This window comes from Taeniopygia guttata, chromosome 27 (assembly GCF_048771995.1).
Source record: "Taeniopygia guttata chromosome 27, bTaeGut7.mat, whole genome shotgun sequence".
NCBI lineage: Eukaryota > Metazoa > Chordata > Aves > Passeriformes > Estrildidae > Taeniopygia > Taeniopygia guttata.
Window position 1 is genome coordinate 1,870,929 of NC_133052.1, and position 26,960 is coordinate 1,897,888.

A 26,960-nucleotide genomic window follows, 5' to 3' on the forward strand; every position below is an offset into this window, starting at 1 on the left:
CAGAAAACTCTAGTGAAAACCTTGTGTGATGGAAGGATTTTCTCTGCACGACCTTTGCAATGTGTGGATGAAATGATTTCTCTTGACAGTCTTGGTCAGAATAGAGCAATGCCCTGATTCACTAACACTAAAAATTGCTGTTGGATAGTTTTTGTTTCTCCCACAATTTCAGTGACAAGACCACCCACAAGGGGATCTTCAATAAAACATTTAAAGTAATTTGAGGAAAATTTTCTCCTCTAGCATATTTATTTCTCCTGCCCCTTGGTGAGTCTCACACACGGAGTGTGGTATCTGACATCTGTCCTGCTGAGCAAGTCAAAATGGTGAGAGCTCTCTCCTGTGGCAGAAAATATTAAAAACATCATGAAAGAATGAATCCCTTTCCAGGAGGTTACATGGTTATGTGAAGAACTCCAGGAGAAGGGAAAACACTAAATAGCTTTCTGTGCCACTGAACCCTTCGGTTTTCTTATGCCACATTAAAAATACAATGTAATAATCATATTTCTGCAGTTGCTGGGCAAAATCTGACCTATCCATTTCCTGTCCCAAAATCCTAAAAAGCTCCTGACAGAATTAGATCTAAAATATACAGAAACTCATTAGGAGTATGGTAGTCATCTAAGTGAAAGGCAAGCTGTCTTTGTGTCTTTGCTGTATATTTCACTCAGCAGATATGGTTTGAACTGAGGTATTGGAAACCTGATATTACCCCACAAAACTATTCAGGACTGGTGAGTGCAGAGCTCTTGGGAATGTCTGTCTTTCCAAAGCACAGCTTTGAAAATAGATGTCAACTCTAGGATTTCTGTAGGGAGGACCTTAGTTGATTCCTGGTTATGCCAAGGCCTCCCATGCCTTGTTGTAAGGTACTTTCAGGGCACTTGTTGTAAGGCACTTTCTCTTTTGTGACCAGTACTGAAACATAACCTGCAGGGTCTCAGAGTAGAGGCGTCCCAGCCTTCACTTCATGGGCACCACTAACAGCCATTGTGCACACAGTTTTATTTTAATGACAAATAGAACCTCTGGCCATGGGGTTCCACCTCCTTGGGAGCACTGCTAGATCATCCTTGGGACAATATATTTCTCTAACACTTGACAGGGTTCAGATCTAGAGGCCGAGAGTTTCTGTCCTCCTCCCAATCCCCTTTTCAGTGCCCACAGCCTTGAGCAAGATCAGCATGGGGAGCACCTATGGCAGCAGGCACAGGGTTGGGTCCCACAGCCACAGGAGCAGCTCAAGCACCCTTGGCACCACTGCCTGCACACCTGATACAACTAATGCTGAGATCAGATTTGTTTCCAGCCCACTCTGGGCAGATCTGCTCTTACCTCAAGCCTTCATGCCCCACTCTGGATGCCAAATAAGGCTGTTGTGGCATAGGAAAGGTATTTCCCAATTTAGTGTTCCCACTGACCCACTCCAAAGCAAGCCTGAGGTTCTTTCACAGGATCACACAAAGTGCAATTATGGAGAGAGCTAAACAGAAAGATGGGGACCACACGGGTGAGAGAAACTCAGGAGGGCACCAGGAGCTTCAAGTTCTGCTCCTCCTGCCGCACCTCTCCCCCTCTATGACTGTTGTCATAGGCAGAGGGAGGGACCAGCAGGGGCTGGGAGCAGTGACAGAGGCCAGGCAGGGCAGGTGTGGGCAGAGCTGCTGTGCAGGCAGAGAGAAGGTGGAGAGAGGCCACCCAGAGCGGGCCTGGCCATGTGGAGTGCCCTGTGCGTGGGCTTCTTGCCCATTGTAGGTAAGTGAAGGCAAGGGCTGATGCCCCAGGAGCTGAGCGTGGCCCTGGGCTCTGCAGGGCTCGGGGCAGCTGTGCTGAGCGCCTGCAGCCGGACCTGTGCCCCGGCTCCAGCTGCCCAGCCATGCCTGTGCAGCTCGGGGAGAGCAGCCCTGCTCCTCTTGTGCCTCTGAGCTCGGCACCTCCAGCCCAGCTGCCTCCTCTGCAGCCTGGGCACACGCAGGGCACCTCCCTGCTGCACTCAGATCTCGGGGCCCAGCGCTTTGCCCTGGCACTGGGCACTGCTCCTGGGGCACTGCGGCCCCTCTGGCACACAGCAGCTGGAGCATGGCAGCACAGGGCACAAGCCCCACTGCCTGGGACAGGCCTTTGTCTTTGCTGTGCTCACCTCGAGCAGTTCATGGGACTGGAGAGAGGGTGCCTCACCATCTTGTCTTGGCAAGGACAAAGGATTTTGATCCCCCCAGGTTTAAATCCTTCCTGCTTCTTTGGGGAAAATCAGAAAACGCTTCCTGTGTGACAGGGAAAAGGAGGGAGGGAAATGTGGTGTCTCCTGCCTTGTGAGCCTTGCTGGCTGCCACCAGTGCTGCCCGTCTGTGTCAGCTGGCTTCAAAGAGCAGGATTTTGTCCTCCCACTGCTCCAGTGCCAGTCCAAAGCCCACCAGCATTGCCCTGGCCTTTGCTGAATCCTTGGGTGACTGTGCCTTGTTCTTGCTCTCTGCAGCAGTCACTGGCCAGGTGGCCTTGGAGCAGCAGCCCAGGGAAGTGACCGTGCAAGAAGGACTTGAAGTCACCTTGCAGTGCTCCCTTAAGGGAGGTGATATGAGCAGCTATGACATGTACTGGTACCGTCAGGGCCCTCACGGCATGCAGTATATATCCATGGGTAGTTATAACTATGGAGAAGGTTTCAAAGATCGCTTTATTGGAAAAAAGGAGAACTCCAAGAACAACTTCACACTGCAGATCCTGGCAGCAGAGCAAGGAGACCCAGCAATGTATTACTGTGGAGCAAAAACCACCGTGTAGCCACTCTTTAGCTGAGTGAACCAAAAACCAACAGAGGGGCAAGACAAATGTCCCAGCATTTCCTTCTAGCAGCTGCACCCCTGAGGTCCTGTCAGGCAATGGCAGGTGCAGGGAACATCCCTCTGGCTTGGTGGCACTAGAAGGCACTGCAGGGAGGGCTGCTAGCAGGGCTGGTACCCTTTATGGTGCAGGAGGATCTGTCCTGGGAACTGCAGAGGCTGTCTGGGGAAGTGCAGGTTTAGTGCACGTTGCCTGGGCTCCTGTCCAGCACAGCCTCGTCTCTCCTCTGTGCCTTGGCTGCAGAGCCATGGGATGATGGAGATGTGTTGTTGTAGCTTCCAGAGTGCTGTGCTGGATGCAGCCAGGCTGTTTAGGAAAGCCAGATCAGCAGGGATGCCATTGCTCTACAGGGTGGCTGCTACAGAGCACCTGACCAGGAAGAAGGAGTTGAGAAGGTGTGGTCAGTTGACTTTGGTTGTCCTCCAGGGGCACAGCAAGCTGCTGTTTGAGTTGTCCTCTGCAATTAGATGTGGGGGAAAATATGCAATTAAGGCTTGTGGGTTGAGATAAGGACAGGGAGATGTCCCAGCAGTGCCACTATGGACAAACACATTGATTTGGGGAATGGAATTTAAGTCATTGCCAAAGTCAGAGTAAGTTAATGAGAAATAAGCACAAATCATGAAACCTCTCCTCCACCTGATCACTGTACAGGAATGGTGAATGTGGTTTGCATTTAGTTGAAAAACTTTTTTTCCCTGCTTTTCTTCCATCTCATTCTTTTTCCCCATTTCAGTGTTGAGTGCAACCCTGTTTTCCAGGAACTTCTCCAGTGCAGGTTCTTCTCTCTGACTGCAGTTCCTCACAGACTTCTCCAGCACAGTGATTCCTTTCCATGGGCTGCAGCCCTTCAGGAACAGACCGTGGCACTCTGGCTCCCCTGTGGGACACAGGTCCTGCCAGAAAACCTCTTCTGGCGTGGGCTACTCACTCCATGGGACCACAGCTTTTGTTAGGAGCCTGCTCCAATGGGAGCTCTCCATGGAGTCACAGATTTTTTCAGGCCGTGTCCTCTTGCTCCTATGTGGGGTCCTGCACTGTCTGCAGGGACAGTATCTGTTGCTCCATCAAGCGCCATGGTCTACAGAGGGACAATCTGCATCACCATGATGCTCTTCACTGTGCACATCAGGGCAATCTCTGCTCTGGCACCTGGAGCATCTCCCAGCCCTCGCTCCTGAGGGACACTCAGCACAGCTTTGGGAAGTGGGAATTGGGCTTAGCCACGTTTACATCATTCTACAGTGAGACAATGGCTCTTGCTGGGTGATGAGAGACTGGATGTTGTGCATTCGTCATTCATTTGTGCTCTCAGCACTGACTACCCTGGAACTTTTTGGACAAAGCCTTTGATTATGGACTAGAGAAGTGCTCAGTGACATGGATTGTGCAAGGGTACATCTTCCTTGCTCCAGCGTCTCCCCCTAGACTCTGGGAAATTAAATTCCTGAAGGCTGATCTGGCTGCTGAAGCCTGAGGTGAATAAAGCATTCAGAACCTCAGCCCTGTCCCATATCCTGTGCCACCTGGTCCCCATCCCATTCAGCAGTGGGCCCATGTTTTCTCAGCCTCATTTGTGCATGCATGATCCTTGCTCACTGGGAAGGAATCCTCTTCAGCTCAGCGCTGCTGGGGCTGGGGACCAATGTGTTCCCTGCTGGGCTGCCAAGCCTGGGAAGGACATGGACAGAGGAGAACAAATGCAAGGAAGGGCCATGAACACAAGGAAAGGAACAGCTTACATGTAAGGAGAGCCTGGGAAATCCTGATCTGTTTAGTGCAGACAAGAAATTTCTGGCAGGGAATTTTTCACACCAACTCTTTGTAGTCCTCCATCGCTGGCCTTTGGTTTCTTCAAGGGAGAAGGGAAGAGCTTCTACTCATCATTTCCCAATTGAATTTCCCCCATCTACTCTACCCCAGATTGCAGCCTCTATCAACAAGCTGTGGCCAGCAACAGACTAATCAAGCACCAGGAAAGAAACAGCCAATAGAATGCTTGTTCTTCCTCTTCTTTCCAAAGACATCTGTTTATACAAATTTTTAAAGAGTAACTTCTCTTGGTAATATTGCTCTAAGCATCCTTTTGTGGCGAGGATCTTACAGACATTTCATGGGAAATTTTCTCTTCTGCCTGAGGCAAATACCTCCTGTAAGGATGGGAATGCATCTATAAGTGCATCTTTTACAGGACCACAGAAAGGGTGAAGTTGAAAAAGGTTTCTTTTAAACAAAGAACGCTTAAAAAATGATGGGGAAAGACTTTTTTTAATACAGGCTGTAGTGATGGGACAAATAGTAATAGTTTTACACTAGAGAGGATAGATTCAGACAAGATACAATGAAGATTTTTTTTTTTTAATGACAGTGCTGAAATTGATTGCCCAAAGAAACTGTCCTATGGTTTTTGCCTGGGTTTTTTTTTGGGTTTTTTTGGTTTTGTTTTTTTTTTTGTTTGTCTTCACACTGTGAGTAGGGCTTGCCAGCTGGCTTCTCTGCTCCTTTGTCACTTGGGAGCCCAGGGTTGGTGCAAGCTGTGCCAGGAGCCAGGAGCACGCTGGGCCACGCCCTTTGCTGAGCCCAGGAGCAGCCATTGCCTGTGAGCTCTGCAAAGGAACAATCCCCCTGCCCAGCCCTGTGGTTTTCTGCTACTGCTTCAGAGATTTTTGCAAAACCATCACTTAACACCTCCTGTCCTCCCAGACACCTGTGGCTCCTGCCACAGCTTCAGAGTTTCTCCTACACTTGGTTTAGCACCCTGGCTGTGCTCACCTCGGCCTTTCCAACCAACCGGGATCGCCAACCCTGGGGGTTTGTAAAGGAGCCCCTTCTCCATCTCTGCCGGCTGTGCCACCATTACCCACATGCAGAGAGGCGCCCCCTGCAGCCCCGGGGGAATCATCGCACCCACTGTGACCAGCCATGAGCCAGCAGCGCCCCTGCTGGCTGTGCCCGGAACTGCACCCAAGGGGAAAGTGCCTGCGGCCGCCAGAGGCTTGGAATGGGGACACCCAGTCTTCTCCCAGCCTCTGTTCGCTGCTGCTGCTGCTGTTGTTTCCTTCTTATACACACACATACTTCTAAAGGACTGTTATTCTTTTCCCATCTCTCTGCCTGAATGCCCCTTTATTCCAAAATTATAATAGTTTGGAGGGAAGGAGGTCATAGTCTCCAGTCCAAGGCAGGTCCCACCTTCCTTGGCACACACCTGTCTTTCAAACTAGAACAGCCACCAGCGCCTGTGTGAGGCAGCACAGGCAGCAGATGGAGCAACCACAGACTCACACAGAGTACATTTCTTTCCATGACCTTGCTAACTTGGGGGAATCCCTCAGCAACAGCCAGGCAGAGGCAAAGAGAGACACTGGCATCGAAACTGGGTCCATGCTAGAGGACCCCTGGATTCAGTTCCTGAGCTGTCAAGGGTAATTCCCAGCTGAAAGGTCACTTCAGGAGTTTACGATCCTCCTGAGTCTTCTACTTTTAATCCATTCCTCCCATCATCCCCAGACCTAACCTGCTTCATCCCAGGACTCCCATCACACTACCACTAGTACCCACAAGAAGAGAACTAGGGGGATTAAATTGCATTGTAAGAAATGCTCCAAAATAACACCAGAAAAACTGATTCTTTTCCTGTTTTCTATCCACCTTAACTCCCTCAGACCTTTCAGAGGAGCCATGTAATCCCCAAGTTTTCATTTACAACTCAACCTTTCTGATATTATTTTAGATCCTTCCTTGAAAGCCATACAGTGTTTCTTCTTGTGGTATGATGGGTCTTAAACCACTGAAGAAGTCATGTGACTGCCTGTATAATCTAAAATTCTCTGTAGTGGAACCGAGACAGATTTTGCTATGAAATATATCACTGTGTTTGGGGTTTGGAATCCACATCGATATAAACATCATAGGGACCTGTACAAAAACACCAGGGAAAGAACAGTGAGAAACTTTCGGAAAGAAGGACATGGGTGACTGTAGTGACTAAGGAGAGAAATACAACATTCTTCCTATATGTCCTTTTCTCCTGGACACATAAAAGAATTCATGAAGGTTCTAAAAGGTGGAAGAATGGGAGAAGTTGAAAATTCTGTACTCAATCAAGCCATTTGAAATCACTGAACAATTAAATTAATTATTTGTCCTTTCTAGTTTTGGAAGTAAATCTACCTCTGGATCCTCTCAGGAACTTATAACCCTGGATAATTAGGACAAACGACTTTTCATCGCCTGTTTTTTCAATAAGTTTGAACACCATGAGGAAAGAGTGAGTTATTGGAATAAGTCTTAGCAGTGTGTGAACAGATAAGCTTATCTTTGGACCAGGGACATCTCTCACAGTTGTACCAAGTAAGTGATGTTTCCTTATTCCTAAAAATTCATTTAAAATTAGGGTGGAGGTGGACAAAGGAATTTCAAGGTTTGGGTTCACTGAAAGAATTTTCAGCTGCAATAATCCCTTGAATGCACTCGCTCTCCAGCCAGGCTTTCCAGCCCAACCCTCAGCTTGGAGCTGCTCAGGAAGGTTTCCCAGGAACAATGGGGCTGACTCTGCATAGCACCATTATTCCATGATCCCCAAAATGTGATGGCTGATTCCCACTTTGGGCAGCACTCTGGCCCCAATTGACTGTGCAGTGTCCAATTCTCCAGTGGACTTGCACTGACTGACTTGGGGCAGGAATGCAGAGCTCAGTGAAGAGCTCACAGTGCTGAGGAGCTTTGAGACAGATCTGTAACTGCCTGCTTTGAGAAGTTCTGGTTTGACACTGGCACCACACTGACAGTGTCCCCAGGTAAGGAATCCCACTGCCATAGGGCCAGAGCAGGAAGGAGGTTAAATAGACTTGGGCTTAAATTCTCACAAGTGCCTCATATCCAAGAGCTCCTGGAATGAAAGACAGTTGTGTGCCAGATGGTGTGGGTTCTGAAAAGCCCAATGTGGGGAGTAGGGATGAGAAGAAGCATTAGTTATTCCAATTTTTATTTGAAATTCCATGATGTACCAAATAGATGTATGTCACCCCGATCTTTTCTATGGTTGTGTGAATGTTAGGGCAGCAGAAGGGTTTTTGATGTTGATTGGTGTTATCCTAAAGATTCAGGTGCATCTCTCAGGAATTGTTGCTGTGCTTTCAGTGTTCTGCATGTATTCAAAATGCTGCAAGAACATCTTGCGTTATTTTACATCCCTAAAACTTCCTGAACTCCTCTCAGAAGGATGTGGGACTGCCTTGGGTGCTGCCTAATAGCTCTCCATGCCCGTAGGCTCTGTAGCATGGGAATAAATGTATATTTGGGAGCAATCTCAGTGCACTTCCAGTTCCAAAAGGACAAAGGAATGTAAAGATAGCGTTCAAAACAAAGACCACTTCTTTCCATGCTCTACAATGATTTTCTATCTAAAGACAGGGTATTTTCAGAGCTGCACAGGGACTCTGGGATTATGTTTGACAGTAAAAGACATTGAGCCTTATGTATCAAAGTCCCTTTCAAGTCTGCTGAAATACTTAATAAGTTGAAGACAAAGTTTCCAGGATTTAAGCAACCCTCCCCTTTTGGTTTTGAATTCCTTTGGGAGATACTAATCTGCATTTTAAGGTGTTTACAGCACAAATACTTTACTATCCAATCTTTTGCCAATTCCCCAAATCAATATGAAATAAAATAACAACCATTACTGCAACTGTGGAATTCTCCAGGCATATTCTGTTGAGGCCTCAGTTAAGGACAGAGAAGGTTTTCCTTTTGGTTGGGGTTGGATTATTCCTGATTAAACATCCATTGAGAATGCTAAGGGCCATTACTTTTTAGAACACAGAGCTCCTCCAGTGATTTATAAGACACAAGAAAAGGAGAAAACCAACTTTTTGTCCAAATGAATTTGGATATAAACATAAAACACCCTTTATTCTCCACATATGACCTGACCTAGAGGCAAAGGGATTTTCTTTCAAAAACAAATCATGGTACCACAATGATTTGTTGGCTACTAAATTCTTTTGACACCAACAGTTTTCTTGTAAGACAGCTGGTTGTGACTTTAAGCATTCTTCTTTCCTTACTTCTATACCTAATGTCAAGGAACAATGACATAAAAGACACTAGATGAGAATGTTACAAATTAGTTACCGCTGGAGTACATGTGCATTTTTGGTCATTCAGCATTTCGGCAAGCCCACAGTTAAATCAATCCTGTCCAAACCTTGCTTTCTCTTTACAGACATTTCAGAAAGTTCTGTCCCTCAAGTCATTGTGATAAAATCAAAGAAACTGAAAGAAGGGGGAAGCACTGGAAAAGCAGCTTGTTTGGCAAGGAACTTCCTTACAAAGAACATCAGCTTGGAGATGCCTTCTCAGGAGGTCGTATATGAGCAGAGCACATCCATTTGGACGTCAGAGGCATTGTACAACACAATTAAAGTGGTCAATGTGACAAAAGACACAGAGGTGACCTGCACGGCCAAATCCCACAACAGCACGATAACAACACAGCCAGGTACAGTTTGGTGGCACAGCTGTCACTTGTTTCTGGAGACAGTGGCCTGTGGGGCTTTGTCTTCTCCTTCTTGACAGCACTGCCGTGGGCAGCCGGCAGAAATGAGACAGACATTGGGTACTTCAGCAGGGAGAGCTGAAAGATGCTTCAAAGCATCTGAAAGAAATGGTTTCAACTATTTAACCACCTTGAGATAGTTTTTTGGGGGGAGAAGAGGGAAGAGACAATCCATTCATTCAAAACGTGAATTTCCTTATGACTAAATATTTCACCCATAGCAGCAACAAACCTGTTGCAGTGCAAACTCGAACAGCCTTTCTGAAACCTACACAAAGTTAAAGGTGGGGTGTGCTGTGAGGTTTTTTTGATAAATATGCTTTCTATATTTTGCCATTATATTTGTAGTCTTGAATTTACTTTCATATAGTAAAACCAATGCAGGAATTCTGTTTCCTGCAACTGCATGGAGAAATTATCTCCTCCAGTTAATGTTGGAATTAATGACTGATCATCAGAGCCTCAACTTTCCTCAGTTCCTAGAGCAAATGTCACCTGAAGAATTCTTTAATTCTGTATCGGAGGTGGATTTTGTTTAAAATGCCTTTTCTTTATCATGCTACAGAAGAAGAGGCTGAAGAGCCGGTAACAGGAGCCAGTGACAGAGTTTGCAACAGCACAGACCCCTCAGCACAAGGTGAGTTACCCAAACAGGATGTGAAGTTACATTGCTGCCTGGGGGATAAAGGCATGGAAATGTATTTTCCCCAGGGCAGAGGACTAAGAACACCACACATTCCACAGACACAAGCTGCTGTTCCAAGGTTGCTCCTGCAGTTACACACAAGCCCCAGCAAGCAAAAAGCAACAGAGACACCCTGGGCTCCCCTGCTGTTGCCATGTTCTCTATCGGCTCTTCCTTTGCTGCTCTTCCTTTCCCTGAAACTGTCTCCTGTGGTTTTTCCCATTTTCTGCCAAGATCACAACATGAAAACCCAGACCATGATCTCTCCCCTCTTTTCTGGTCACTGAGCAGACCCTGAAGGGCAGAGAGTGAACATGCTGTCCATGGCTGTGCTGGGTTTGAGAGTCCTGCTGGCAAAGAGCATCGCCTTCAATGTCCTCATGAGTATCAAGTTGTTTCTTTTCTGAGGTAAGGCAGCTCACAGCTGTCAAACACTGGTTCACAGGCCCAATTTCATTAAATGTACTTTAAACCTCCCTTTGCTCTTCCAGACATGGGGAATGAAGACAAGAGGAACCCAAAGAAGATCAGGAAAGAACGTGAACCAGCAGCACAAGGGGTTTGACAAGCAGGGGCAGAGCTGCTGACAGAGACCACCCAGGACACCAGGCAGCCCCTTCCCCTGAAGACACTGAATGCTGTTCACTCCTGCCTGGCCAGCTGATTTACACTGAAGACTTTTAAGTGCTTTTGCTGTTTCCTCTCCTCTGCCAACTGAGGAGAGTGGATTTATCCTCATCCTCCTGCTAAGTAGATCTCCCCACTCTTCTGGCATTTGCACACAAGTCTCTAACCTGCTTCAATAGCTTTGAAGACTCCAGTGCTCACTCTAGATAGATGGCCTTTTAAAAGCACCTTTCCCAGGCGTGTTGTGTTACTGCCTGTGGAACTGGAGTAGCACTGCTGAGGGAGTTCATGCCCAGTAGTTGACATTTGTATCTCACTGTTTTAGATACATTTAATAAGTGTGTATCGCAGATAAGAAGAAATGTGTAGAATCTATAGAGGTTTCATTCCACTAGATAATGTTTATTTCTTTCTTAAGCCTCTATTTCTTCTGCAAAATGAAGTGCACCTGAATTTTAGGTTCCTGTAGTAGTGACAAAAATAAAGTTTTCTAGGCCAAATGCTGTGGGTTTTCTGTGTTTTCTCTTGTGAACCAAGGATGGAAATTGATGAAATCCAACTGTCCTAATCCCACTAGGATCTGAAACACTGCTTTGATAATGCAGATTTCCTGGTGGCTGAACTTCTCTCTTGCTGACTTTGTGCAGGGAAGGGTCACTCTGGCACATTCAGGAGCTTCAGCGAGGACAGACCTTGCTGAAGGTACAAGAGAGGAAAATGCTCATACCAGCAGAGAAGAAGCCCTGCTGTTGTTTTGCACTCAGGGAGAGGAGGAAGGGGCCAGCAGAAAATAATTTGGGGTGGTTTGATGGAGTGATAGTTTCCATAGCAACTTGGTTCTTGCCTAACAGAGATCAGCCCACACCTTCCCCAGCTCATGCCCCTCTCCCAAGCTACAGGCAGGATGCTGTGGTCACCATTTCTGACTCAGTTACACCAGGCAGCATTAACCCTCCCCTGCTTTTGACAACACAAGTTAACCACATCCTGGCAGGGAAATAAGGCTTTGCTCCCCCTGCCTGAGTTCCTGCTGCCTTCAAGAGAGCCTCTGCACGGACACAGCAAGGGGTGCTGCAGTGAGCCTGCTCAGCTCAGACCCTCAGGCCCTGCAGACACCCAGAGAAGAGCCTCAGCCCCTGCAGAAGCTCTGTGAAATTTGCATGGCAAATCTAAATTCAGTGAAATGCTCATGTACTGCATTCCACCACAATAACGTCAGTCAAGGGGAGCCCTTCACCAGCATTTTAATCCTGATTTTCCAATGACACCCACAACGTTTTCCTCAAGCAATCCACACCTTTTCCCAGTCCCTCTGGTAGATTTATATTTTGATAATACTCCCTCAGGCACAACCAGTGGAATCAGATGGTCAAGAAAGAAAGGTCAATGATTAAATGTTATTATAATCCCTTAGTCTTGTTGAAGTCTGGGACTAGGATTGGATCCATCCACACCTCCTCTAGGAGTTTACAAAGCAGCAGAGTCCTTTCTGCACCTCATGACTCAATAGGAGAGACTGCCTTTTACAGCTCTGCCCATTCTTGCCCCAGCCTCCTCCTCAATCTTTCTAAAATAATTCCAATTTGTTGTTCCTGTCCCTGGTTTATCCATGTAGGAAAGGTTTAGGGAGCATTACTGTTGGACTGTGCCACACTTTGGCCAATCTTTGTTAAACCTGCTTTTGCTGACACCTCTGGCAGTGAGTGTTTCATTGCCCTAAAGCCCTCATTTCATGACAGGGCCCCAGATTGTCCCCACTAAGCAGTGGCTTTTCACTTTGCATTGGCAATGCAGAACATGCAGCTGAACAAAACAGGAGAACAGAACTGTCTCCAGTCCGATAGTAAGATTCTCTCAGTGTGGTTAATTCCACATAAGAGGACAGGATCTGCAACTCTGCCTCCTGGTGTCAGCTGAGGAGAGTTTTGTAGAGAAACTGTGCTCCACATTAAAATAGCCTCTGCTCAAAGAAGCACATTTGAATGTGGAGTTTTCCTGACATCTGAAAAAGCTATATTGTCCTGAAAGGGATCCCATGATGCCAAAAGAATGGAGGATGATTAGAAGTAGAACCCTTTGGTACAATACATTTTGACAGTACTATCCTGTTCTACAGATTAATTTGTGTCCATGTTTGATTGTTCTCATAGAGCCTTTGAAAATCTCCAGGGGTTGAGCCCCTGTCCCTGGAGACATTCAAAAGCCACCTGGACATGGTCCTTGGCAAACAGCTCCAGACCCGAAAACTCTAGTGAAAACCTTGTGTGATGGAAGGATTTTCTCTGCACGACCTTTGCAATGTGTGGATGAAATGATTTCTCTTGACAGCCTTGGTCAGAATAGAGCAATGCCCTGATTCTCTAACACTAAAAATTGCTGTTGGATAGTTTTTGTTTCTCCCACAGTTTCAGTGACAAGACCACCCACAAGGGGATCTTCAATAAAACATTTAAAGTAATTTGAGGAAAATTTTCTCCTCTAGCATATTTATTTCTCCTGCCCCTTGGTGAGTCTCACACACGGAGTGTGGTATCTGACATCTGTCCTGCTGAGCAAGTCAAAATGGTGAGAGCTCTCTCCTGTGGCAGACAACATTCAAAGCATCATGAAAGAATGAATCCCTTTCCAGGAGGTTACATGGTTATGTGAAGAACTCCAGGAGAAGGGAAAACACTAAATAGCTTTCTGTGCCACTGAACCCTTCAGTTTTCTTATGCCACATTAAAAATACAATGTAATAATCATATTCCTGCACCTGCTGGGCAAAATCTGACCTATCCATTTCCTGTCCCAAAATCCTAAAAAGCTCCTGACAGAATTAGATCTAAAATATACAGAAACTCATTAGGAGTATGGTAGTGACCTAAGTGAAAGGCAAGCTGTCTTTGTGTCTTTGCTGTATATTTCACTCAGCAGATATGGTTTGAACTGAAGTATTGGGAATATGATTTTCCCCTGCAAAACTATTCAGGACTGGGGAGTGCAGAGCTCTTGGGAATGTCTGTCTTTCCAAAGCACAGCTTTGAAAATAGATGTCAACTCTAGGATTTCTGTAGGGAGGACCTTAGTTGATTCCTGGTTATGCCAAAGCCTCCCATGCCTTGTTGTAAGGTACTTTCAGGGCACTTGTTGTAAGGCACTTTCTCTTTTGTGACCGGTACTGAAACATAACCTGCAGGGTCTCAGAGGAGAGGCGTCCCAGCCTTCACTTCATGGGCACCACTAACAGCCATTGTGCACACAGTTTTATTTTAATGACAAATAGAATCTCTGGCCATGGAGTTCCACCTCCTTGGGAGCACTGCTAGATCATCCTTGGGACAGTATATTTCTCTAACACTTGACAGGGTTCAGATCTAGAGGCCGAGAGTTTCTGTCCTCCTCCCAATCCCCTTTTCAGTGCCCACAGCCTTGAGCAAGATCAGCATGGGGAGCACCTATGGCAGCAGGCACAGGGTTGGGTCCCACAGCCACAGGAGCAGCTCAAGCACCCTTGGCACCACTGCCTGCACACCTGATACAACTAATGCTGAGATCAGATTTGTTTCCAGCCCACTCTGGGCAGATCTGCTCTTACCTCAAGCCTTCATGCCCCACTCTGGATGCCAAATAAGGCTGTTGTGGCATAGGAAAGGTATTTCCCAATTTAGTGTTCCCACTGACCCACTCCAAAGCAAGCCTGAGGCTCTTTCACAGGATCACACAAAGTGGGATTATGGAGAGGGCTAAACAGAAAGATGGGGACCACATGGGCGAGAGAAACTCAGGAGGGCGACAGGAGCTTCAAGTTCTGCTCCTCCTGCCGCACCTCTCCCCCTCTATGACTGTTGTCATAGGCAGAGGGAGGGACCAGCAGGGGCTGGGAGCAGTGACAGAGGCCAGGCAGGGCAGGTGTGGGCAGAGCTGCTGTGCAGGCAGAGAGAAGGTGGAGAGAGGCCACCCAGAGCGGGCCTGGCCATGTGGAGTGCCCTGTGCGTGGGCTTCTTGCCCATTGTAGGTAAGTGAAGGCAAGGGCTGATGGCCCCAGGAGCTGAGCGTGGCCCTGGGCTCTGCAGGGCTCGGGGCAGCTGTGCTGAGCGCCTGCAGCCGGACCTGTGCCCCGGCTCCAGCTGCCCAGCCATGCCTGTGCAGCTCGGGGAGAGCAGCCCTGCTCCTCTTGTGCCTCTGAGCTCGGCACCTCCAGCCCAGCTGCCTCCTCTGCAGCTGGGCACACGCAGGGCACCTCCCTGCTGCACTCAGATCTCGGGGCCCAGCGCTTTGCCCTGGCACTGGGCACTGCTCCTGGGGCACTGCGGCCCCTCTGGCACACAGCAGCTGGAGCATGGCAGCACAGGGCACAAGCCCCACTGCCTGGGACAGACCTTTGTCTTTGCTGTGCTCACCTCGAGCAGTTCATGGGACTGGAGAGTGGGTGCCTCACCATGCTGTCTTGGCAAGGATAAAGGAATTTGTCCACCATGGTGAAAATCCTTCCTGCTTCTTTGGGGAAAATCAGAAAACGCTTCCTGTGTGACAGGGAAAAGGAGGGAGGGAAATGTGGTGTCTCCTGCCTTGTGAGCCTTGCTGACTGCCACCAGCTCTGCCCATCTGTTTCAGCTGGCTTCAAAGAGCAGGATTTTGTCCTCCCACTGCTCTAGTCCAGTCCAAAGCCCCACCAGCATTGCCCTGGCCTTTGCTGAATCTTGGAGTGACTGTGACTTTTTCTCACTCTCTTCAGCAGTCTCACTCGCTGGTGCAGCCACCTTGGAGCAGCACCCCAGGGAAGTGACCGTGCAAGAGGGAAATACGGTCACCTTGCAGTGCAGAATGAGAGGGGATTCTATGAGGTACTACACCATGTCGTGGTACCGTCAGGGCCCAACGGGCTCTCAGGAATGGATTTACAAGGAGGATGGTACCTATGGAGAAGGTTTTAAAGACCGCTTTAAGATAAAAGAGGAGAAGCTCAAGAACAGCTTTACACTGCAGATCCTGGCAGCAAAGCAAGGGGATGCAGCTACGTATTACTGTAGAGCAAAAATCACCCTGGAGCCGCTCGGCAGCAGAGTCAACCAAAAACCAACAGGGGGGCAAGACAGATCTCACAGCATTTCCTTCTAGCAGCTGCACCCCTGAGCTCCTGTCAGGCAATGGCAGGTGCAGGAAACATCCCTCTGGCTTGGTGGCACTAGAAGGCACTGCAGGGAGGGCTGCTAGCAGGGCTGGTACCCTTTATGGTGCAGGAGGATCTGTCCTGGGAACTGCAGAGGCTTTCTGGGGGGGGAAGTGCAGGTTTAGTGCACGTTGCCTGGGCTCCTGTCCAGCACAGCCTCGTCTCTCCTCTGTGCCTTGGCTGCAGAGCCATGGGATGATGGAGATGTGTTGCTGTAGCTTCCAGAGTGCTGTGCTGGATGCAGCCAGGCTGTTTAGGAAAGCCAGATCAGCAGGGATGGCATTGCTCTACAGGGTGGCTGCTACAGAGCACCTGACCAGGAAGAAGGAGATGAGAAGGTGTGGTCAGTTGACTTTGGTTGTCCTCCAGGGGCACAGCAAGCTGCTGTCTCAGTGCCCCTCCTTTACTGGACAGGATGGAAAATACGCAATTAATGTTTTTTGGTCCAGATTAGGACATGGAGATGTCCCAGCAGTGCCATCATGTGCAAACACATTGACATGGGGAAAGGAATTTATGTCATTGCTGACCAAATAAATATAGGTTAATGAGAAATAAGAACAAATCATGAAATATCTCCTGCACCTGATCAGTGCACAGGAATGGGGAATGTGGCTTACAATCACTTCAAAGCATGTTTTCTTTGCCATTTCTTCCTTCTCATTCTCTTCCTCTGCTTCAGTGTGGAGTCCAACCCACAGATGACATTTCTCCAGGAACTTCTCCAGTGCAGGTTCTTCTCTCTGACTGCAGTTCCTCACAAACTCCTCCAGCACAGTGAGTCTTTTCCATGGGGTGCCGCCCTTCAGGAACAGACCGTGGCACTCTGGCTCCCCTGAGGGACACATGTCCTGCCAGAAAACCTCTTCTGGCTTGGGCTACTCACTCCATGGGACCACAGCTTTTGTTAGGAGCCTGCTCCAATGGGAGCTCTCCATGGAGTCACAGATTTTTTCAGGCCGTGTCCTCTTGCTCCTGGGTGGGGTCCTGCTCTGTCTACATAGTCAATATTTCCTCCACCACCTATCCCCCACCAGCTGAGAGGGACAAACCTTGGTTTTCAACCTTGGGCATCTGGGGAGTATCTGCTCTGGTCTCTGCAGCACCTCCCAGCCCTTTTTCCTAAACCTCCTCCTTGCTAAATACAATACTGATGCTTAGAAGAATGAGTTCTGCCTGAGACTGTGAGATTTTACCTCAGCATTTGTTGTTCTGAAGGCCCAGACTACGCCAGCTCTTCCCAGCTCAGAATACCCTGGAGCAAAGACAAGACACAGGAAGGGTGACTGCTCAGCTCCTCTGGGGCTCCCATGGAGCCTCAGATACGGCCAGGCAGGAGCTCAGCCCCGAAGGGGAGAGGGACAGGCAGGGGCAGAGACTGGAGAAAGTACAGGAGAAAGGCAATGAGTACAGTTAATATTCGTCATATCAGCTGGAATGGGACTGTGTTTTGAATTGGTGCTGGAAAGAGTGTGTGTAATTCAGGGATGTTTGAGTTATTGCTGAGCAGTGCTTACATGGAGTCAAGGCCTCTTCTGCTCCTCACTCCACCCACCAGTGAGTAGCTGAGGGTACACAAAATCTGGGAGAGAACACAGCTGGTTCAGGTGACCCCAGCTGACCAAAGGGGGATTCCAGGCCATAGGACATCAAGTTCAGCATATAAAGATAGGGAAGAAGGAGAGGAGTGATATGGAGTGATGGCATTCATATTTCCATGTAACCATTAAGCATGATGGAGCTCTGCTTTTCTGGAAGAGGTTGAACTCTTGTCTGTGGAAGTAGTCGATGAATTCCTTGCTTTGCTTTGCTCACACATGCAGTGTTTGCTTTATTTATTAAAGTCTTGAGTTACTTGTAAAACCCATTAATTTTCTCATTTTTACCCTTCCAATTCTCTCCCCAGTTCAATGAGGGGGCAAAGGAGGAAGAAGCCATGTGGTGCTTAGTTACCATCAGTGGTTAAACTGTGACAAAGAAACACAATGGGCACTGAATGAGCTGCAGTTTTAGCATGGAAAGGCAGAATTGAACCACATTTGGATACTTCATGATGTTTAGGGAGCCTCACAGTAACATAACATTGCAGTAACACATAACAATAGTCAATTAATTGTATCTGAGGAAAGAGCAGCACTGCACCAGGAACTGCACTGCTAAGATGGACTTTCCCAGGACATGATGAAAAACTCCTTCCCTGCACTCCTAGAGTTGGCTCCATGTGAATAAACATAGGTGGTGTTCTTCTAGCACTGTGCATCCATCTCTTTCTTTAGAAGTGTAGGCTCTCATGGAAGACATAAAGAGACCTGTGCAAATGTATCCATGGGCTTGTTCCTGAGCACAGTGCCCAAGACATCCCATACAGGAGATACAGATGGCAGTTCTCCCCAGGCTTCTCCACAATTCCCATCTTTGTCTGTCATGTGAAAGCAGGAGGCTTCCTCAACACTTAGTGTGGAAAGATTTACTTGACCCCTAGTGTTTAATTGGTCTGTCAGTGTCCCAGAAAAGCCGAGACCCTTGTGCCAAACCATTCTGTGAGTGTTCTATTAGGGGGGCCCTACATGGAGCCATCCTGCTGGATTGGAGGGCAGCTCGACTGACTCAGTCAGGGAAACACCATCAGTCAGGGAGACCCCTCAGCAGGTCTTCCCCTTTATTCTGGAATGTGTTTGCTGCTGCTGGTGACTGCCAGTGCCCAGGAAGGATCCACACCAACAATTTCAGAATAACACTCCTGGAAGCCCAGGACCCCTGAGGGAGCATCCCCCACTGCTTGTGGGAGGCCAGCTGCCACTGCCCAGCCCTGTTTTCTGCCGCTGCTTAAGCCTTTTTGTTATACTTTAACTCTACACCCTGTGTCCACCCAACCCCTGCGGCTCCTGCCACAACTTCAGAGATTTTGCTACACATTATTTGATACCTGGGTGTGCTCACCTCTAGAGTTCCAGCTTGTCACTCTCAGGTTCCTGCTGCAGTCCATGTTGACACCTGTACCAGTACTGAGACCGACTGCTCGCCGTGAGTGCCTGCGGCCACGAGAGGCTGGGACTGGGTGTCTGCTTCTGTTTGCTGCTGCTGCTGTTGTTGCTTCCCTTGTTATATATATATTTATCAGTAAAGGTCTGTTATTCTTTTTCCTATATCTTTGTCTGAAAGACCCATGTGATAAATGGATGTGATTCATGCTGAATAAGTTGTACTTATATCAGTAATTTCGGAAAATAACTGGAAAAGTATATGTGATCAGTGTTATGAAACAGATGGGTTTCTTTAAGAATACATGTGGAAAGCAGGATGCAGGAGTTGGATTCGGCCTTGGGAATGAAGGAAGTCAGGAACTGACTCCCAAACCAAAATTGGCATGAACTGACTCCCAAACCAAAACTGGCATCAACTGAAGTTAAAAGACAACTCCCAGAGCAGGATCAACCTTGAATGTGAATAAAATTGGTACTATTTTGGATAGGGAACCTAAAATAGTGGTCTTATCTATGAAATAATAAGGCTCAGTTGGAACATAATGCATCAAGCTCAATGTGCATGCGCAACCTGCCAGGTCATTCAGAGGACAGCAAGGAACACCTTTGGCCTTTCTCCAAGAAGACACCCAAAGAGACAAGAAGACCCCCTAGCAACAATGGGAACATGCACTGTGCCATAGAGTGACGTAGATTTCAAGAATCAAAACTGGGAGGAGATTTATGGGAATTATTGATGAATATGTATTAGCATACAGTCTAAAAGTTGTGCTTGGATTCTTTTGCCCTTTGTATGGGTGGCAGAGTGAGAAGCTCTCCCCATACCCTGATCGGTTTCACTTATGCTTTACCCGAACCATTGCCAAATTACTCTTTGTAACCACTTCACTATATTTGATTGTATTATTATTTTATACCCCAATTAAAAATTGCTGCTAAATTTCAATCTTGTGATTTATGAAATTGGACATTTGGGACCCCATTCATAACACCCATAATTTCAAAGTTATAATAATTTAGAGGGAAGTGGGGAATATTTTTCCATTCTAAGTGAGGTTCTCACCTCCCATGGCAGACAGCTGTCTTTCAAACCAAGACACTGCTCCAGGACATTGATGGCAAAAAGAAAGGCAGAACTGAGCTTTTAAATCAAAGAAATGCCAGCATGTGTGGCTTGTGGGTGGCTGTGAGCACAGGTGTCTCTCTGTGGCCACTCAAATGGAAAGGGGCTGTTTAACAGCCTGGGAGATGTCAGTGAGGTGCAGGGTGAGGTCTCACTGCTCTGGGAAGATCTGCCAGGCAGGGCAGGGGATGTGAGCGGCACCTGTGTGTGCCCAGGTCTGGTGCAGGGGAGGTTTAAGGTTTGCTCTCTTTTTCATGCCAAGGGTTGAACTGACTGGAAACATCACATTAGCACATTTCCCACCCTTCCTGCAGGACTCAAGCAACAAGGAAGAGGAAAAAAAATGTACAGACTCAAGAGAACAGAAGACGAACCAATTATCCTGTTACCAATGGGAAATAATAGCATTGTTGTTATAATAACTGATTAAAAATAGAAACACACCTCTATCCTAGGGAACAACAACAATACAAACAGAATGAAATCATACTGTTTGCTTTTTGAGGCTTAGAACTGCATCTGTGGATTAAGAAAATGCTCAACAATTCCAGGGTATCATTATTAAAAATTATTAAATTAAGATAAAACTCAAATTAAAAGCCAACTTCAGTCAACTATAACCAGACATTCCCCACCTAGAAACTCATTGAAAAGCACATACAAATAAATCAAAACTCCAAACAATGGCCAACTCAGTGGTCAAATAATCAGTTCACAAGATTAAAAAAATTTAAGGGGAAAAAAACGCTGATCTAATTGGAACAAAGCTCATATGACCCTTATAAAAATGGAACTTAAGTAAGAAATATTAAAAATAAATAGCTGAATAAATGAGCATCTTTAGGTCATTAATGCAAAGAGAGTCAATGAAAGCCCCATCAGCTGAACCAAAGTATCTTCTGAAAAATTTCTAAACATGGACAGACCTTTTTCTTTGGCATGCAAATACGCTTCAGGGAGAGACGTGCTTGAAGGTCCAGAAGGGCTTTGGGAATACAGACTGAAAATAGACAGAAAGTTATTAAGCTTAAGTGACTTCTCCCCAGATACAAATCGGGGCAATAATTTAATAACATTAATACTAACTGCTCAATCTGACAAAAAAAGCAAGGATGATAATGATATTTTTAGTTTAGGGAATCCTCTGGAAGAGTCTTAGATGTTCAGAAGTAGAGCAGTGTAGAGGGACAGGAAAACAAAATGCACCACTACAAAGACATGAAAGAGGACACATCACCTGGCACTGAAAAACCTTCAAATGTTTTTGTAGAACTGTCTAGCACAGTGTGAACTACGTGTCACAGTGAATGAAAACAACTGAGCCACTACACACAAACTGTCTCCCTCCCTTCTCTTGAAGGAGGAAACACGGTGACTTTACCTCATTTCTTTTTCCTCAGAAAACTATGCACATAGACAAATTTGATTCCCAGAATTACTCAAAAATCAGAAAACATCTCCAATTTTTCCAAGACCAATTTCCTCACCATTCAACCTAAGATCTTGGCTCTCACAAACAGGTCATTTTAGATGTTTCATAACCAGCTCCAGTTGAACAAGTGGGAAGGAACCTTCTGTATTTAGATATTTCCATTTAAAATCATCATTGTGTTCTTTTCTTTGTCTCAGACCAAAGATCCTTTTAATTTCAGATCCAACAATGGTCAGGAGCAGATGCATGAAGAACAAGACCCTCTTGATCCTCACTCCCAAAGTGTGGACTCTTTGATCCTCCCTCCCAAGGTTTCACTACCCCTACACAACAAACTACAATAATTTACCTTCTTTCCCCTCTGACCTAAAACAACATAAAGACTTTCTAAGGTATTAAATGACACCCAGACACCAATTCTAAGAGGCCAGAGGGCACCATTCCTCCTGCTTCTGAGCACTGAAATGAAGGCGGAAAAGGGGAGAGCTTTCAGCAAGTCAGAAGAATTTTCAGAAATGCTTTGAAAAAAACCAAAAAAAAACCCTGATAACTTTCCTGCCCTCTATCCATCTTATCTCCCTCAGTCTTTTCAGAGGGGCCATGTAATCCCCAAGTTCTCATATACAGCTCAAGATTTCAGTTACTATTTTAGATCATTCCTTGAAAGCCATACGGTGTTTCTTCATGTGGTACGTTGGATCTCAAACCACTGAAGTCATGTGACTGCCTTTGTAATCCAAAATTCTTTGTAGTGGAACAGAGACAGTTTTTGCTATGAAATACTTCACTGTGTTTGGGGGGCTGGGGGTACCACAATGATATAAACATCATAGGGACCAGTATAAAAACCCAAAGAAGGAAAAAAGGTGAGATATTTTGGGAAAGAAAGGACATGGGTGACTCTAGTGATTAAGAGGAGAAGTACAACATCCTTTATATATTTCCTTTTATCCAGGATACAGAAACATGCTCATGAAGGTTCTAAAAGGTGGAAGAAAGAGAGAAGTTAGAAATTCTATACTTAATCAAGCTAACTGAAATCATTGAACTAATCAAGTAATTTTTTCCCCTTTCTAGTTTACAAAGTAAATGTACTTCTGGATCCTCTCATGGACTTGTGCTTATGGATAATTAGGCCAACTTAATTTACAAGTCCATCTCTTGATTTACAAGTTTGAACACCATGAAGAAAGAGTGAGTTATTGGAATAAGTTTTAGCAGTGTGACGACGGTAACTGGACCTGGGACGATTCTCACAGTTGTACCAAGTAAGTGACATTTCTTTATTCCTAAAAATTCTTTTAAATTTAAGATGGAGGTGGACAAAGGAATTTAAATGTTTGGGTTCCCTGAAAGAATTTTCAGCTGCAATAATCCCTTGAATGCACTCGCTCTCCAGCCAGGCTTTCCAGCCCAACCCTCAGCTTGGAGCTGCTCAGGAAGGTTTCCCAGGAACAATGGGGCTGACTCTGCATAGCACCATTATTCCATGTTAGAGCTCAGGGACCTCTTGACCCACTGGCAAGGCAGACACCATGCAAAATGAAAACCCTAATGCACCTCTCTTTACCCAAGAGACCCCTCAGGATGCTCCGGTCTAAGCAGACACATCAATCTTTGTGGATGTGTCTGATAGCCTTTCATAAGCTGAGCCCTTTCTGGCAAGGAAGGCTGCTGGAGGATTCCTTTTAGGTCCACGATTTTACTCAAATTCAAATTACTAATCTGAGTGAAGTCCTGATATTGGTTTTTGAGATCACCCTTTATTCTCCACATATGACCTGACCTAGAGGCAAAGGGATTTTCTTTCAAAAACAAATCATGGTACCACAATGATTTGTTGGCTACTAAATTCTTTTGACACCAACAGTTTTCTTGTAAGACAGCTGGTTGTGACTTTAAGCAATCTTCTTTCCTTACTTACATCTCTAATGTCAAGGAACAATGCCATAAAAGACAGTGAATGAGAATGCTACAAATCAGTCACAGCTGGAGTACATGTGCATTTTCAGTCACTCAGCATTTTGTCAAGCTTGCAGTAAAATCAATCCTGCCCAAAGCATGGGGTTTTTTACATACAGTCCTTCTATCCTAGAAGTCATTTTGGAGAAATCAACCAAACCAGCAGATGGTGGCACCACTGTGAAAACAACACCTTTGCCATCGACTTTCCATACAGAGAACATCAGCTCAGTGGAACAGAACACAGAAAGAGAGTGCACGGACAAGTCTGACAGCAGCTTGGTAACAATATTGCCAGGTACAGTTTGGTGGCACAGGTGCAATGTATTTGTAGGGACAATATCCTGTGGGGCTTGGTGTTCTCCTGCTAGTCAGTATTGCCCTGACAGCCAGCAGAAATGAGAAAGATATTTGGTACTTCAGCAGGGAGAGCTGAAAGATGTTTCAAAGCATCTTAAAAGAATGGTTTCAACTCTTTAATAACGTTGGGAGAAAGAGGGAAGACACAATCTATTTTATTAAAATGTGAATTTCTGTATGAGTATATATTTCACCCTGTAGCAGCCAAGCTAATGCAGCACAACCTGGAACAGGCTATCCAACACCAAGAAAAAGTTCAAAGTGTGGCAAGTTTAGAGGTTTTTTTACTAAATCATATTTTATATTTGGTGGGATTGTTTTCGTATTCCTGGAGGTCATTCAAGGTGCTGGAGGGGCTAGTAAGTGTGTTTGCAACAGCACAGACCCCTCAGCACAAGGTGAGTTACCCAAACAAGATGTGAAGTTACATTGCTGCCTGAGGGATAAAGGCATGGAAATGTATTTTCTCCAGGGCAGAGGACTCAGAACACAACACATTCCGCAGACACAAGCTGCTGTTCCAAGGTTGCTCCTGCAGTTACACACAAGCCCCAGCAAGCAAAAAGCAACAGAGACACCCTGGGCTCCCCTGCTGTTGCCATGTTCTCTATCGGCTCTTCCTTTGCTGCTCTTCCTTTCCCTGAAACTGTCTCCTGTGGTTTTTCCCACTTTCTGCCAAGATCACAACATGAAAACCCAGACCATGATCTCTCCCCTCTTTTCTGGTCACTGAGCAGACCCTGAAGAGCAGAGAGTGAACATGCTGTCCATGGCTGTGCTGGGTTTGAGAGTCCTGCTGGCAAAGAGCATCGCCTTCAATGTCCTCATGAGTATCAAGTTGTTTCTTTTCTGAGGTAAGGGAGTTCACAGCTTGGTGTCTGGAAAGCCTGGAAGCATATGCCACAAGTAGCTGCCTTTCCCTGTGTATGTCCCTAGCCCCACAAAGAATCCTCCCTAAAAAAGCAATTCAGACAAGCCCACCCTGCCTCCAAAAGGACAAAGGAAAAGAGCATTTTTCTGTATTCAAAGCTCAGTTCTTGGAGGCTGGTTCCCACATTTTGTTTGCCAGAGAAACTCTGGTATTACCTGAATAGCTGAAGAAATATCTCATTGACTATATCAAATGGATGAGCACAAAGCCTGGAGAAAAATCCAGACAAATGAGGATTCAAAGGCAAGGATACCAAAATAAAAACATGTGAGAGTAAAGAGAGGAAGGGGGAGGATTTTAAAATTAAAGTATCTGAAAAGAAACAAAAGATAGTCCAGATTAAGTTTGTGAGTGTATCTGTCCTCATCTGACAGCTGTCAAACCCTGGGTCACAGGCCCAATTTCATTAAATGCACTTTAAACCTCCCTTTGCTCTTCCAGACATGGGGAATGAAGACAAGAGGAACCCAAAGAAGATCAGGAAAGAACCTGAACCAGCAGCACAAGGGGCTTGAAAAGCAGGGGCAGAGCTGCTGACAGAGACCAGCCAGGACACAAGGCAGCCCCTTCCCCTGAAGACACTGAATGCTGTTCACTCCTGCCTGGCCAGCTGATTTACACTGAAGACCTTTAAGTGCTTTTGCTGTTTCCTCTCCTCTGCCAACTGAGGAGAGTGGATTTATCCTCATCCTCCTGCTAAGTAGATCTCCCCACTGTTCTGGCATTTGCACACAAGTCTCCATCCTGCTTCAATAGCTTTGAAGACTCCAGTGCTCACTCTAGATAGATGGCCTTTGAAAAGCACCTTTCCCAGGCGTGTTGTGTTACTGCCTGTGGAACTGGAGTAGCACTGCTGAGGGAATTCAAGCCCAGTAGTTGGCATTTGTAGCTACTTGTTCTAGACAGATTTAGTAAGTGTGTATTGCAGAGAAGAAGAGCATATCACATCTGAAATTGTCTCATTCAACTAGATAATGCCAAATTATTTATTAAGCCTGTATTTCTTCTGCAAAATGAATTGCACCTGCATTTTAAGTTCCTGTAGTAGTCAAAAAAATAAAGTTGTGCTAGGCCACAATGCTGTGGGTTTTCTGTGCTTTGTCTACTGAAGCTGGGATGGAAAATTCTGAAATCCAGCTGTCCTAAAGCCCACTAGGATCTGAAACACTGCTTTGATAATGCAGATTTCCTGGTGGCTGAACTTCTCTCTTGCTGACTTTGTGCAGGGAAGGGTCACTCTGGCACATTATGGAACTTCAGCGAGCAGAGACCTTGCTGAAGGTACAAGAGAGGAAAATGCTCACACCAGCAGAGAAGAAGCCCTGCTGTTGTTTTGCACTCAGGGAGAGGAGGAAGGGGCCACCAGAAAATAATTTGGGGTGGTTTGATGGAGTGATAATTTCCATAGCAACTTGGTTCTTGCCTAACAGAGATCAGCCCACACCTTCCCCAGCTCATGCCCCTCTCCCGAGCTACAGGCAGGATGCTGTGGTCACCATTTCTGACTCAGTTACACCAGGCAGCATTAACCCTCCCCTGCTTTTGACAACACAAGTTAACCACATCCTGGCAGGGAAATAAGGCTTTGCTCCCCCTGCCTGAGCTCCTGCTGCCTTCAAGAGAGCCTCTGCACGGACACAGCAAGGGGTGCTGCAGTGAGCCTGCTCAGCTCAGACCCTCAGGCCCTGCAGACACCCAGAGAAGAGCCTCAGCCCCTGCAGAAGCTCTGTGAGATTTGCATGGCAAATCTAAATTCAGTGAAATGCTCATGTACTGCATTCTACCACCAGACTGTCAGTCAGGGGGAGCCATTCACCAGCATTTTTATCCTGATTTTCCAATGACACCCAGAAGTTTTTCCTCAAGCACTCCACACCTTTTCCCAGTCTCTCTGGTAGATTTATATTTTGATAATACTTCCTCAGACAAGAGAAGATAATTCCTCCCTCAGAGGAATCAGTTGGACAGGAGGCTCAGGTCAATGATTAAATGCTGTTATAATCCCTAAGCCTTGATGAAGACTGGGACTAGGATTGGATCCTTCCACACATGGTTATAGGGTCACAAGAGAGTGGGCTTTAGTCATAACAATGTCTCATCCCAGCCACAGTTTGGCTCGGCACCTCCTTTGAAAATGTGAATACAGGAATGTCGTGCCATTCAGGCCAGAGAAGTATTTCCCAAGGCTGGCCATAAGGAAACCAGCAGCTTGTTAGCAATTCCTGGGCACAGACAGCATTTCTGATAATCTTGAAAAGAGCTGAGCCGAGGTAGTGTTTTTAAGGCCAAGGCCTAACAAGA

General features: G+C 46.4%; 2 protein-coding genes and 1 long non-coding RNA gene across 3 annotated transcripts in view; all 3 read left to right on the plus strand.

The window, feature by feature from the left end:
- Positions 1-26,960, plus strand: part of LOC101232986 (T-cell receptor alpha chain constant) — a 100,623-nt gene that overhangs the window by 48,812 nt on the left and 24,851 nt on the right. The window lies entirely within an intron of this gene.
- On the plus strand, positions 1,630-11,197 carry LOC101233001 (T cell receptor alpha chain MC.7.G5-like). The gene is made up of 8 exons (XM_072919015.1): positions 1,630-1,758; positions 2,480-2,778; positions 3,271-3,340; positions 7,153-7,197; positions 9,071-9,346; positions 9,969-10,040; positions 10,380-10,496; positions 10,580-11,197. The coding sequence occupies exons 1-7, from the start codon at positions 1,719-1,721 to the stop codon at positions 10,493-10,495; spliced, it is 918 nt and encodes a 305-aa protein (XP_072775116.1). The 5' UTR covers positions 1,630-1,718; the 3' UTR covers position 10,496; positions 10,580-11,197.
- LOC140680254 (uncharacterized) lies at positions 22,228-25,737 on the plus strand. Its single transcript, XR_012052064.1, has 4 exons — positions 22,228-22,674; positions 23,502-23,666; positions 24,466-24,582; positions 25,101-25,737. It is a non-coding gene; the product is annotated as an uncharacterized lncRNA (long non-coding RNA).

Bases quoted from the DNA above. Each gene is read 5' to 3' on its own strand.
- LOC101233001 (XM_072919015.1), top strand. From the start codon at position 1,719: ATGTGGAGTGCCCTGTGCGTGGGCTTCTTGCCCATTGTAG. The intron at 3,341-7,152 runs GTGGGTTGAGAT...GTGTGTGAACAG, and splicing joins AAAATATGCAATTAAGGCTT to ATAAGCTTATCTTTGGACCA. The intron at 10,041-10,379 runs GTGAGTTACCCA...GTCACTGAGCAG, and splicing joins CACAGACCCCTCAGCACAAG to ACCCTGAAGGGCAGAGAGTG.